This window comes from Bombus vosnesenskii, unplaced genomic scaffold (assembly GCF_011952255.1).
Source record: "Bombus vosnesenskii isolate JDL3184/JDL3185 unplaced genomic scaffold, Bvos_JDL3184-5_v1.1 scf7180000016279, whole genome shotgun sequence".
Classification (NCBI taxonomy): Eukaryota; Metazoa; Arthropoda; class Insecta; order Hymenoptera; family Apidae; genus Bombus; species Bombus vosnesenskii.
The window spans coordinates 481861-495873 of record NW_022884348.1 but is presented as its reverse complement, the minus strand read 5'-3'; the positions used below and the strand labels follow the sequence as shown (position 1 = coordinate 495873).

The following is a 14013-nucleotide window of genomic DNA, read 5'->3' as shown; positions in this document are numbered from 1 at the left end:
GTGGAAAAGAGAGGGAGGTAGATATATAAGAAGAGAAATAGACATAAGAGATGTAAAACCGAAAAGTCCAAAGCCGAGAGGTACGGACTAAGCAATAATAATAATACTAACCTGTAAAATACGTTATGAATGTTCTACTTTAGATATGCATAATTTTTAAACTGCCGGATTTCTAAAGTTAAGATTTGCATTTTTGGATTCTACGTGCTAAAAATTATTAAATGACAAGGAAAAGATCAATGGTTTTATATCCCCCAAAAGCAAAGTCAAACCGAATTTAATCTTATATGTACATAAACAAATACAGTATATATATACTTTTTATAAAAAAAGAATGGTTGTATTAACACGAGTTTTATATTGTGCAGCAAAGGTAATCTAATCTTAACATATTTAATATTCCTTTTTCATTCAATTAGTATAGTAATAGAGTAGAGACAACATAGTTTACAAATATGTAGATTAAGGATTTATGGATTAATTATTTAGTTACCAAGGAAATATATGCGACAAGGCATAATTGACAGTTTGCGTATTCACGTAAGTGGAGGCACCGGCGGTTCTGGATTACCTGCTTATGGTGGAATAGGCGGAGCAGGAGGAAACGTATGTCTTGTCTCAAAAGAAAGATTAACATTACGAAATGTTAAATACAAACTAGAAAACATGAAATTGAAAGCGGGAACAGGAGGCGATAGTAGCAAAAAGGGGCTCATTGGAATACCTGGAACAGACTTAAATATAAGGGTTCCAATTGGTATCACCGTTTATGATCAAAATCGCATTAAACTTGGTAATGTACATGTAATAATAAATAACAATAATTATTCTTGATTGTTTATGATATCTATTTGTTAAAATATAGGTACAATGAATTCAAAGGATACAAAATTGGTAGTTGCTACAGGTGGAATAGGGGGATGTGAAAGGACAGGCTATTGTGGTCTTAAAGGTCAAAGTCGCACTATAGTTCTTGATCTTCAGTTACTTGCCGATGTTGGTTTGATAGGTTTTCCAAATGCAGGGAAAAGTACATTTCTAAATGCAATCTCAAAAGCTAAATCAAAGGTTGCAGATTATCCATGTAAGTTTACTGTGTATAAAACACATTATTTTTTTACTAGTTAAATGTATACTATTTTTTCTTACTTATTATGGTTTTTTTCAGTTACAACTATAAAACCACAAGTAGGTATTATAAAGTATAAAGATCACAGAGAGATTTCAGTTGCAGATTTACCAGGTTTAATTGAAGGTGCACATATTAATAAAGGAATGGGTCATAGATTCTTAAAACACATAGAAAGAACAAAATTACTGCTCTTTATTGTAGACATTCAGGGATGTAAATTTTCTATAAGACATAAACATAGATCTTGCCTAGAAACTGTGCTCTTATTAAATAAGGAAATTGAACTTTATAATCCTGATTTGCTAGATAGACCTACAATGATTATAGTAAATAAAATGGATACAAATGGAGCAAATGAAATCTATAATGAAATTAAACTAAAATTAAATAATTTATCAGAATTTCTCTCAGAATTTGATGAATCAATTCAACCAAAAAGAGTATTGCAATTTGATGATATTATAACAACATCTCTAATTTTACAAAATGCAGATGAGATACGTGAAATTAAAACAAAGATTAGGCATATTATTGATAAATATGAAGAAGCAAAAATTTCCGTTCAAGACATGGATTCAAATGAAGATTGTTTACGTACAAAGTTAAAAAAACAAATGCAGCAATATGCGCCGACACTCTTATAACTTATCATATTTATTTAAACGAATTACACGGTGTTTCGTTACGGGTAGTACAACCTATCCATACTGAAACACTGTATAATCAAAACAAAAACATATTTTTTTAAAAACAGTATATACAGAAATGAAAAAGTAACAACCTTGTAATTAATAGCCTTTGCAACATAACAATATATGTATTTGACATTTTATTCTTTTAATTGTTTAGAAGTTTTTTCTTTATTTTTACCCATTTACACTTTAATTTTGCTGCTTCTACTTTTTTAATCCAATTTTCTCCAAGTGGGGCCGTCTTTTCTATTTCGATTTTTTCAATTTCGTTTGGATTTCTGATGATGTCTACATCTGCAATCCATTTTTCTATTCCATTCCATGCTATCATCGTCCCATTATCAGTACATAATTTAGGTGGAGTTCTTATAAAGCTATAACCTAATTCTGTACTCACAATATTCAATGCTTCAGCTAGGAAATTATTACATGCTACTCCTCCAGATACAACCTGTTCGTTAAAAATAAGCAATATATATTGAACACACATATATATCAAATTAAGGCAGTGTTCTTCATACTTTTAACGTACCAATGTTCGTTTATTTTTAGGAAATAATGACATTTTATTAACAAATTCCATTGCTCGTTGAGTCCTATGACAAATATGTGTCACTGTAGCTAATTGAAGTGCTGCACATAAATTATATGCATCAGGAATCACTGCATCACCCACTATGTTATGTTTTCTTTCTTCTAATTCAATGTACTTGCTACAAAGAGTTAAGAATGAAGAAAAACTAAAATTACAATCACTGTATCCTGTCATTACAGGTGGAAAAAAAAACTGCTCAGTGTTTGATGCTTTATTTGCTGCAATTTCTATAGCTAGGCCTCCATTTAAAGTTCTAAATTCTGGAATATTTTTTAATTTGAGTCTTCGTGCAACCTATAAATGTAAACTTATAGAGTAATTTAATTTAATCCATTTACTATTTCTCATCTAAGTTATGTGAATTAAAAATGTATTAAAAAATATGTAAACAAAATTATGATAGTTAAAAAAGAGATGATATCAACAATGCAATGATTACCTTATCAAACATCTCCCCAGGTGCATTATTGACAGAAGTACCAAGTAAATAAAATTTATTTACATTATCAACAATTGCTAGTAAACAATGGGCCCCAGAAACTAATAAAATAAGATATGGGAAATTAATCTGTAATTAAAAGTTAGTTTATATCTTCCTTATTAATCAAATTTTATAATATATTAAATATGAACATTTTATAAAAAGACCTCTCTGTTCATTCTTGCTGTTAAAGCATGAGCTTCCATGTGATGTATTGGTATAAGAGGTTTTTTCCCAATCTGTGCTAGATATTTCCCAAATTGTGTTCCAACTCTAAGAGACATAGGAAGACCAGGTTTTACAGTTGTAGCTATTGCATCAATATCTTTTAACGTTAGATTTGCAGCTCTTAATGCATTCTCACAAGTTTTTGTAATATTGTTTTTATGTAATACTCTTGCAACTGATGGAATTATTCCTCCAAGACTAGAAAACATCAAAGTTATATTCTAAATCATCTTAAAAGATTCTATAATATATTATATAAGCATTATAAGAAAAATTATTAACAAAATTTTTTAATTACTTCAAATGTGTCAGATATTGAGAACTAATTGCTTCACCTAAAATTTGTCCTTTACTATCAACAATTCCACAAGCTGTGTCATCACAGCTAGATTCTATTCCTAAAATTATAGTAGGCTTGCTGTGGAAAAAGTTCTGTACTAACTTTAAATTACGTTTATGTAAATATGAAAATTTAACATTATTTGTAGAATGTTTATATAAGTATTTGTGAAACAATAAGCCTGTATTATATGCCATTCCCAATTTTAAATTAAACATGAACTCTTTTCATTTATATTTAGAACATTATAATATATGTGGACATATATTGTGTATATACATGTATGAGTATATATACATATATAGACATGTTAAAATTATATTGTGTACTTAAGTTATTTGCATTTGCACTTATGCACAAATTCAAACATAACCGTATCAAACATAATAGTATTAGCCCATTAAAATGCTAATAATTAAATTAATGATTTATATGTGGTACTTTACTCAATTTTGTTTATTTTATGTAGTGTATGAAATTAATGCAATATGCAAGGGCAGGAATAATATGTGTCATTACTATATTTGTTATGATATTGTATTCGATATTATTTCGAGATTTCGATATAGGAAGTTGATACCTCGAAAGTAACAATCGATGTGAGCTACGCAACGCTCGTTATCTCGGGTCTCGGTGCCATCACAGTTTGCAGATTTTCCTTCAAGTATCAGAAAGTGGATGTACAATGTCGGAACAGTAAGAGATATTTATTTTTCCATTACAGAAAATTAATATTCTGATATAATTTTACTATTCGATTTAACCTCAGAATTATTTTATATACAATTATAAATCTGTTATTTCTTCCGTATAGCTATGTTTAATTTGAGGTTAGAGTTATAATCATTGTTAATAGTGACGTACATTGTGTTTTTTCCATCATCCATTGTATTCTATCTTTTTGTGAATTATTCATTTACTGGTTTTGCAATTAAAATTCATTTCGTAAAATACAGTGATTGTATTTGCAGGATATCAAAGAAGTATGATAACCATAAAAATAATATCTGTTTTTATTGTGTACTAATGGCTACTTTAATAAACATGGTTTTGATTACTTTTTGTTGTATATAATTCATTTCTACAAGTTTAGTGAATTTCTTATTATATTTTATCATATTTTAACACGAATTTATTGTATCTGTATGTTAATTGAAAAAACATATTTTAATAATATAAAAATATGTTAAATATATTTAAAAGAGATTTTTAACTTGATGACCGCTGTACCTATTTTTATTTAAGCTTTTACTTGTTTAGTGATGATACCCTATTGGACGAAGATCTTGGAGATGAAGAATATGATCTAGGCAATGATGAAGAAGAGGCTCTTTTAGCAGACGACTATGAAGTGGAGAGGGTGAGCATATTGCTGGACCATTATTTTGTTGTTAAATAAAAATTGGTTCATTATAATGCATCATATGATACAATATAATGTTCATGTCTAATAACAATTATATTAAAAAATATATATTACAGTTAGAAAATTAAGAATTTTGTACTCTATTTGTTAATGTAATGACAAATCAACATATTACGATTATTAATCAAGGCGATCTTAAAAATTATAGTATGAAATAGTAGTTGCACATATAAAGTTACTCTCTATGAATTTTCTAATAATTCTTCTGAACTTTGTCAAAAATAATTAATTATTTAATACAAACAGATTAATTTTGATATAATTTTGTTTTCATGTGTTTTATAAACGATATATTTCAGCAAGCAAGAAGGACTTCATTTAGTTATATCTGATTTATTTTGTGTATTATGACTAGGATGAACAAATCTAAAATCATAATTTCAAATTACATATTCTTCATTGTATGATGATACTATCCTAGACACAAGATATTTATCATTAATTCATGTATAGAATCACTTTATAAATGATTAAACAAAGATATATTCTATTTGAATATTTTGAAATTTTTCAGGGTGAAATAAGCATTTTACTTAAATTGTGAGCGAAAATATTATGTGCTTATTATATGCGTATGAGATTGTATTCAAAGTTTAAAGCAAATGCACAAAAATTATAATACATTTTTGCGTAGGCGAAAATTTTGTATTTTATGCAAATGCTTCATATTAATTGTTGACTTATAAAATTTATTACGAGATTTCTCAACATTATTATAATATACAAAGGATGTGAAAATGAAGCATGGAACATGTAAAACTCATCCATAACATATTTAGTAAAAATTTATGCAGGGAAAATGAAAGATAAACGATTGATATTTATTCTTTGTATTCATATATCATAATATTATTTGTTGTAGCAATTTCTATCTTTTGTACTATAATTGCTTTCCGTATTTTCCTTATTATTTAAAATTTCATAATTACTTTTATTAGTGCCGATAAAACTCTGTATATGTATAATAAATAGTAAGAACTTGTACGTAATGATATTTCCTAATTTATTATGTTATTTGTACTTATTATGTTTCCTTTTCCCTGTTTGTTAAAAAAGCACAACTATTAGATATTGTAAGCAGAATAAATGTTAATGGTAATTGAAGCAGTACGATTACACAAGTTTGTTAATGTGCTATTCGTAGCCTCTCAACAAATTACAATTGAAAGCACTATTAAATTTTGTGATTTATAGTGCAATTACTACAAATAATATACTCAAAGATGTCATGAAAATTGTGTGTTTTAATGAAAGTTTTTATGTATAAAAGATATATGAATGTTTATAATATACATGTTTATATAAGTTTTCTTAAAGTGTGTTTAAAAAGTTAGTCCACACAATTACATTTCATTTCATTACAAATGGAAATCACATCTTGTTCAGATTTTTAGAAAATTAAATGTAATTACGCAATTATTATTTTGTAAGATGTATGAAAGATTGAAAAGAGATATTTGATTCGATGAAATCTATATATGATGAATTCTTTCATTAAAACATTCAAATGTTATGGAAAAGAGATATCGAGTCTGATTGTTGTGATACAATGGTATTGTAAGAAGGTAATATCGTTCGTTCTTTTGAGCGACTGTAACAATACATCGTACATACTTTATATCTTTGGATATCATATCAACTTGTATAACATTTCAAGTCATGTATCTATTTCCTTTTCATTAAAAAGCAGTATGAAATATTCAAAAAATTGAAATAGAAACTCAATGATTCTTAATGCAATTTGTCCAAAATATATGCAATACAATCGAACATAATAAGAAAACATATTGTTGAACTGCAATATATCATGCTGCTGCTGCCTTGAATTGTAACATATTGTATAATATATATTTATAACAATTCCGTATTGCGAAGTATCAAATATGCTATCGCTTTTATTGAGAAAATATTTTATTATTCTAATTGACTGTTACGGTAATATTCATTTGCATGAATTATAATAGTACCTAACAGTAAGTTTTGTCGAGAAACTTGCGATTAAATTTTTTGCCGTATAAATCTTATTATTAGCGGCTGATAATAATTAAGAGATTCGATGAGAAGGAAGGAAAATTGATAGAAATAGGAGGAAAGAATGGTGCGAGAATTCTCAAATGCGGTACCTTCGTTTTAATCATGGAAGAGTAACTTCTTATAAATTGATAAACATATAGTTAATTAAGAGTAGATTGTAACGACCACGGCTAAATATTATATTTTCATTACAAATATTTGGCAATTTAATTCCCTGAGCAGCAGAATAGCTATAAGGGAGAAGAGGAAACAGATGATGTACTGGACTTAGGAGTAACCGACGCACTTGATGACTTAGATGGTGAAGATGAAAACATAGAGTTTAGTAGGAGCAAAACTGATAGAAGCAACGACAATGATTTTTACGACGACGGAAATCAGCTAGAGGCTCAATCGAAGTATTACGAACAAGATGAAATTAATGAATATAAAAGCGAACAAACCCGACAAAACGATGAATTTTCTACAATTGATAACGTTAATACTTCGAATAATATCGAAAAGGGAGATCTACGAGAGAAGTTGCAGAAAAATGCAAAAGTCTACTCTGGGAATGGACAAGGATTGGAAGATGACGAATGCGAAGAAGCTAAAGAAAGGAGGAATAGATTTCAAAATGAAAGAACTATTGTTTCTTCGAAAATGAACAACCATATACCAGATACTTTGGAGAACGTGGTAACATCTGAACCATCCAAGCTAGCATCTAGAGGCCGTGGAAGAGGTCGAAGTACAAGAGGAAATCGCGGTGGAAGATTTAATACACAAAATTCGGGAAATTTTAATCCAAGGTATGTGCAATTGTTGCAATTCTTAAGATCTCTGTCTTTATCTATTTATGGTATTATATATATGCGTTTCTGTGTACACATGTATAATATTAGAATATTAAAATACCTATTAGAGTGTATAATTGTTTGTAAAATGTGATTGGCCAGGTTCGGTAATGCACGCAACGCAAACTTCGATAATCAACCACCACCAGTATGCAGGCCACCTTTACTCGAGACCTGGCCACTCTTTTTCCTCGGAGTACCAAACAATATGCAAAACCAACAACAGATTGTTTACCAGCAACAAAATTCTCAAGTACAACCCTTCCAGCATTATTCTCCAAACGGTTCGCTCCAAGGCCCATCGCATTTTGTAGATAATAGACCACAATTCAATCCTAATCAATTTCAAAATCAAGTGGCTCCTAGAACAATCGGGACAAGATTAGATTACGGACCTCGAGGTGGCTTGTCAGGATCTCTTCAAGGACCGCCTTACAGCCATCCATCGAATCAACCACCTTATGTCCAAATTCAACCGGCGCCAGTTGGTGCGAGTACAGCCCCGTTTCAAAACTCAGCTTCTCTTATGCAAGATAATCAAGCTCGGCTGATGCAAAACAATCAAGGTCCATTGTTGCAAGGGAATCCTGGAGGAACGCTTCTTGGAAATCTGAATTCAGTCGTACCTGGAACATCGACCGCGCCATTGTTACAGGGCAGTCAACCGTTACCTATGCAAGGATATTCACGTCAAGCTTCTTCCCAAGGGCCACTTATTAATCATCCTAACGTCAATCAAATACCAAATCAACCACCTTTCGAGAATAGACCACCTTTTCAAGAAGCAGCTCAATTTGAAAACCGATCCGTTTACGATTCGAGGTCCGGATATTCCGATCAAGTACCTACCAGTCAATTTAATACTAATACGTTACCTGTACCGCAACAATCCACTTCCAATGTACCCAATGTACCTTTACCTCCAGGGCACAAGATTTTAATCAATCCTCACTTTCGAGGAGCCGTTCAGTCGACAAATGATGGTAAGTTCTTTCAAGTGATTATCGACTTTTTTTTTAACTTTTATCAGTTCCCTATAATTTCATATTAATTCCTCTTACTTATGATTCCTTCTGGTTTGATTCGCAAACAGCAAGACTCGCATGGGATTCCAGTCAGCAAACACCTAATTTATCATCTCAAGTTCCTACTGGCCAATTTTCACAACTCGCTATCCCATATCAGAATCAAAGTTCGTATAATCAAACCCAACAAGAACCGCCGCATTATCAACAAAATTATCAACAAAATAAAAGCGACGTATGTATCACGTGATATTGACCAATCTAAGGTGTAACAAGATTTTACAGGAAATTATAATTATATGAATTTTCACAGGATCCTTATGCATACTTTTCTGATGTATGGCAAGAAAATAAGCCGCAGAAAAATCAAACTGGAACTCAGAATAAACAGTATCCTTTAGAAAGTAGTTACTTGCGAGATGATAGCTATGAATCCAGTTCGAAATATAAATCGGATCAAGGGGATCAAAAAAATAATTATCCACAGGTTGGTGGCGTACGAATTGGTAGCAAGCATATTAAGCGTGAAGAATATAATCTAGTTTTTAAAAACAATGCTCATCCCCAGGATCACAGAGGAATCCATCAAAATTATCGCGATAAAGATTTGTCGTCGAGAACCAGAAACGATCATGTTTCGAAGGGTAAGGTTTGCTCGTCAACCGCGTATCGTGAGAATTATGATCAAAATCATGTGCAGAAGTCTAGTAGCAGACCAGTGAATACTTCGATAAGAACTAGATTGCCACAAAAAAGAGTTCCCAACTCTGTAGACAGACCTTTACGTGATTTGAGCCCAAAACGAATAAAGGTTAGCAACAGAAATCTTCAAGAAGTACGAACAGTGGATATGTTAAACAATACGAATAATGACAAAAAGGTATATACACATTCATATTTTATTTCCTTCCCACGCATTGCATATTCCTCCAAAATAAATTTTTATAGGATGAAGAAAACGACCCAGAAATGCAGGAATATAGAAAAAAGATGGAAGAACAGAAACGGCTTAGAGAAAAGATCTTGCGGGAGAAGGAAAATCGACGAAAAATGGCTGCAATGGAGAAACAAAATGATGAAACTAAAAACGAAAATACATGTATGTATAATAACATTTCATTATATAAATCAGATATACACAAATGATTTAGTAATTAATTGCTTGAGTACAATGGATACGTTTTCAAAGGCAATGTTAAAGTTGAGTTTTTTTAGTAATATATTTTTTTTATTTTATTTTTTTATTTTATTATTTAAGAGAGTTACCATTTCTTTATCAAAGTATGCAGAATATTTGTTAAAAATTATTTCATTCTTTTTCTTCTATTATCATAATTAAGCATTTATTTAATAAGCTATAATATTTCAGTTATAACATGATATTTCGTTTAAGAAATAACTATAATATATTGTGTAAATAATTATATATAATAATAATAATGGCAACAATTTAAAATGAATATAATTGTGTGTGTAATGAATAATTTCACTTCCTAGTAAATGAAAATATACAAGACGCAAAACCTGTATCAGCACTTATGGGAGTAGTAAAAGATGCATCCACAAACAAAGGACATGCCAATACTGGAAGAGGACGTGCTCGTCCTACCAATACACAATCTACAGAGGTATATGACTAAAGATGCCATGCTTTCCTAATTGTCTGTACACAAAACATGAAATTAATATTTCCCTTTTTTTCTCTTTTTTACTTCTTTTTTTCCTTTCTTTGATATACATGCTTGTAAAACAGTGAGAGTAATTAACGGTTTTTCTTATTATGATATTTTTTATAAGCAATTCGTGCTTAATGCTCAAGCAAATAAATTGTATAAAATGTGATCATGTCTGATAAAATTTTATTTGTTTGTATTATACTAAAATGAAAAAGAGAAAGATTCAAATATATTGTATATAAATATTATAGGTATAGAAATAGGTGCTGCAATATCTAGGAAATTAACAATTTTTTTTATTTACTAAAACACATTGTTGCAGTTTTTATTTATTCGTGAGAATTATACCATTTGTAAATATTTATTTCTACTTGAACGATAACTTACATATCTCAAATAATATATCATTAAATAAAAAGATATATTATTTATATATATATATAAATTATATATATATATATAGGTCTATCAGACTTTCTGTATATTTTTTACTCGTGTTCTAATAAAATACATTTTTAAATACTTTTTGTTCTATTTAATTTCCTCCAAACTTTTATTAAGATTATTCTATATTAAAATGTTTTATCAACTCTTTTTCATTTATTGTAATTTTTGAAGCAAAATTTTGATCTTTTTAATGAACTTTTTATATTGAAATTAGTAACTCAAATATTATTATTCTTTCTTATACTTTTTTACACGGCATGCTATCTTTTACGACTATTTTTGTTATAGGTTGCAGAGAAATCATCATGTATACGAATTGTCAGGACAATACAAACTATACAACCCAATGACTCTATAGATTCTACAAAAGACAGTAATTCTGGACATACGATTAATCAAGGAAATGAACATACAAAAGTATTAAATTCCCAATCTGGAACACGAAGAATTGTAATTCAGAAACCATTATTAAATACACAAAAGGTTGCCACTACTATACAAAAAACAGTATCAAATTTGCAGAAAGGTCAACTGTTGATGCAAAACAAGTTAGTTAATGTTGCTCAATGTCCAACTCAAAGAATTGGTCAAAATCAAGCTGATGTTTTAAGAAAATTAGCAAATATAGGACAGAAAGTTGTTGGTACTTCACAAAGAATTGTTAAACAAAAATCACCAGGAAATCTTCAAAAAACTGTGATTAATGTACAAGAAGTAACGAATACCAATGCGAAAAAGGTTGTTGTTAATACACAAACTAACCAAAGAGTTGTACTACAAAAATCTCCTATACAACAGAAAAAAATACCGGAAATAAAAACAAATACTGTAAAGGTAGAGAATTTAGCAGCAAGCACGTCCGAAGCGCAAATTAGACGAATGTGCCAAGGCATCGGAACAATTGAGGTGACTATCTTTGCATGAAAACATTTAAGACTTGAATTTTCGTTGCAAATTCATGGATCCTTTTTTCATATACTTTTCCTTTAGAAACCATAAGTCCAGTTTCTTTTGTGGTCGTTTCTTTTTCTTTTTTTCTTTTTTTTTTTATAATGATATACAATGCCAATCTTTTCTTCTTCAAGCATGTTTGTTTCTTTTGTGGGTTTTTTCTTTTTTCTCCTTTTTTTTCTGTTTTTTTTTTAGTATTTTAATTATGATTATTTTGAGAATGATTTCAATTAAGATTTATGTAATTACGGATTATGTTAATTAAGGTTTCTGACAATATCCCACATATTACATTTGTGTCAATAGTAATACTAATAATTGCGTTTTTTTTCCTTTTTCTTTGTTTGGGGAGAAGTTATTATTAGTTTGTAATACTATTCGAAACCTTACATTGTTTCTTACCTTTTTGGGTATTTTTTTCATTGAGGTATATAAATTTGTTTTACAACTGACAAATTCATATTGTTGTAGTTGTTTAAAAATCATTATCCCAATATTGTTTCGTATTCATTCAATATTTGATAATACTCTTCTTTATAACAAAATAAAAACAAGCATTTGATAACTACAGTATTGTATTACTTTCCTTAATATATATACACGAATATAGATACAATATTATATTAACATGTAATTGGCAGATTTATTTTGAAGAATATCTTACATTAACCTAAAAGTTTAGATCATATTTATAAATAATGACTATAGTTCATATAAAACTATACAATAAACAATATAATAAAAGAATATAGCTATATATTTAGCAATATATTGTTTGATAATATTTTGCTTAAATCTATCTTGATATACCTTGTTTATTATGTATATATGTATATATACAAAAAACGTTTATTTTAATTATTATAATACTTTATACGTTAGAATCATATGTCTGTTATGCAATTTATTATTATGATTTCAATAAGTTTTTGTAACAAGTTGAAAATACGCAACCTTTTTAAAATACATATTAGTTTCTTTAATTCAACAATTTAATAATTATCTGTTTATATTATTCGTGTTATAGAGCATACAAATGGGTGAGCGCAGCGCAACGATTGTGTTTAAAACGCAGTCTGCTGCTATGGTGTTTCACAAGAAATACCAGCGTAAAATGCTTGACCTTTCGCTGATAACCGTTCGCCTTGTGCCGCAATCAAGCGGAACTAAGACCACTACCACAGTTATAAAAGTTTCTTAAGAGATATATTGAACATATTTAATCTAGTGTATTACGATAAAAAAAGAGAGAAGAAGTATATAAGTACATTCATATTTACGTTTATACAAGCAACGATATTTTATTTTACCGAAGCAGCCTATATATGAATAAACGCATTTCGTATTTTACATACATTTTATTTAAGGTATGTTTCGTCCAGGAATTAGAAAAAAAACATTTTCGGCTGCAAATAAACTGTATAATATATCTTTACAAATGAAGTGAATAAACTTGACCATTTAATTTGTACATATGTCAAATATGAAATGTATATTTCATATAAAAATATACACGGTAGTATCTAATAATATATTGTGCATTTAACGGCTATCATTTATTACACAGCATATATGTTAATCTCGAAAATTTGTAATTTTAAATGCAAGAATATACATGTATCATTACATAAAACACATAAATTATATCTACGTTGTATAGTATTTTAAATTAAAACCATTCAAACCACTACAATGTATGTGTTTGTTGAAGGTTATCTTAGAGTGATGTTACACTTATGCATATATTTACTCATATTTGCTATAAAAATTAAAAGTAAATTAGGTTATAGAATACAATTACAATGTGTTACAATATTAATCAATGACATGCTTAAATTATGCATATATCAGACAGTTAAAATAATTGTAAAGTATCAATGAACCCATCATATTTTTCATGCTTGATATAATCTATACTATGTAAATTAGTAGATAGATGTTTTATTACAAATATCATTATACTAATTTACAGTGTGAGAAATATAAAAAATATATGACATACTTCTCTATAATAAATACTTTTAAAAAATTAAGTCGAAAGTATTTATTCAATACATTGCAAAAAGTACATTATCATAAATAGAATATATAACTTTATTTCTTTAATACTTGTTAATATGTACGAAATACGAAATTTTTCAAATTGGAAA

General features: G+C 28.8%; 3 protein-coding genes across 4 annotated transcripts; 2 read left to right on the top strand and 1 right to left on the bottom strand.

Moving 5' to 3' along the window:
• The first annotated feature begins 50 nt into the window (after nucleotides 1-50).
• Nucleotides 51-1883, top strand: LOC117242842 (GTP-binding protein 10 homolog). Its single transcript, XM_033509829.1, has 4 exons — nucleotides 51-373; nucleotides 490-793; nucleotides 866-1084; nucleotides 1169-1883. The coding sequence occupies exons 1-4, from the start codon at nucleotides 335-337 to the stop codon at nucleotides 1774-1776; spliced, it is 1170 nt and encodes a 389-aa protein (XP_033365720.1). The 5' UTR covers nucleotides 51-334; the 3' UTR covers nucleotides 1777-1883.
• A 7-nt stretch (nucleotides 1884-1890) lies between these two features.
• On the bottom strand, nucleotides 1891-4006 carry LOC117242841 (probable tRNA N6-adenosine threonylcarbamoyltransferase, mitochondrial). The gene is made up of 5 exons (XM_033509828.1): nucleotides 3427-4006; nucleotides 3068-3326; nucleotides 2859-2987; nucleotides 2357-2713; nucleotides 1891-2275 (listed from the first exon to the last, which is right to left on the bottom strand). Exons 1-5 carry the CDS (start codon nucleotides 3684-3686, stop codon nucleotides 1970-1972), a joined length of 1311 nt encoding a protein of 436 aa, XP_033365719.1. The 5' UTR covers nucleotides 3687-4006; the 3' UTR covers nucleotides 1891-1969.
• Nucleotides 4007-4032: 26 nt separating this feature from the next.
• On the top strand, nucleotides 4033-13550 carry LOC117242832. Of its 2 annotated transcripts, none has more exons than XM_033509812.1 (11): nucleotides 4033-4164; nucleotides 4729-4828; nucleotides 7151-7719; nucleotides 7867-8747; nucleotides 8858-9024; nucleotides 9103-9276; nucleotides 9358-9669; nucleotides 9738-9888; nucleotides 10287-10417; nucleotides 11201-11818; nucleotides 12891-13550. In XM_033509812.1, the coding sequence occupies exons 1-11, from the start codon at nucleotides 4154-4156 to the stop codon at nucleotides 13062-13064; spliced, it is 3288 nt and encodes a 1095-aa protein (XP_033365703.1). In that variant the 5' UTR covers nucleotides 4033-4153; the 3' UTR covers nucleotides 13065-13550. The 2 variants fall into 2 exon arrangements, with proteins under 2 accessions (XP_033365703.1, XP_033365701.1); XM_033509810.1 differs by lacking the exon at nucleotides 4033-4164 and adding an exon at nucleotides 4270-4298.
• The last annotated feature ends 463 nt before the right edge of the window (nucleotides 13551-14013 follow it).

What these genes read in the sequence shown, in the direction of transcription:
- LOC117242842 (XM_033509829.1), top strand. Translation starts at nt 335, where the DNA reads ATGGTTGTATTAACACGAGTTTTATATTGTGCAGCAAAG. An exon ending in TTTTATATTGTGCAGCAAAG is followed by an intron (nt 374 to 489) that starts GTAATCTAATCT and finishes TTAATTATTTAG; the next exon opens with TTACCAAGGAAATATATGCG. An exon ending in TCAAAATCGCATTAAACTTG is followed by an intron (nt 794 to 865) that starts GTAATGTACATG and finishes GTTAAAATATAG; the next exon opens with GTACAATGAATTCAAAGGAT.
- LOC117242841 (XM_033509828.1), bottom strand. Translation starts at nt 3,686, where the DNA reads ATGTTTAATTTAAAATTGGGAATGGCATATAATACAGGCTTATTGTTT. An exon ending in CAATATCTGACACATTTGAA is followed by an intron (nt 3,327 to 3,426) that starts GTAATTAAAAAA and finishes GATGTTTTCTAG; the next exon opens with TCTTGGAGGAATAATTCCAT. An exon ending in CTGGGGAGATGTTTGATAAG is followed by an intron (nt 2,714 to 2,858) that starts GTAATCATTGCA and finishes TTACATTTATAG; the next exon opens with GTTGCACGAAGACTCAAATT.
- LOC117242832 (XM_033509810.1), top strand. An exon ending in TCGGGAAATTTTAATCCAAG is followed by an intron (nt 7,720 to 7,866) that starts GTATGTGCAATT and finishes GTGATTGGCCAG; the next exon opens with GTTCGGTAATGCACGCAACG. An exon ending in CGTTCAGTCGACAAATGATG is followed by an intron (nt 8,748 to 8,857) that starts GTAAGTTCTTTC and finishes ATTCGCAAACAG; the next exon opens with CAAGACTCGCATGGGATTCC.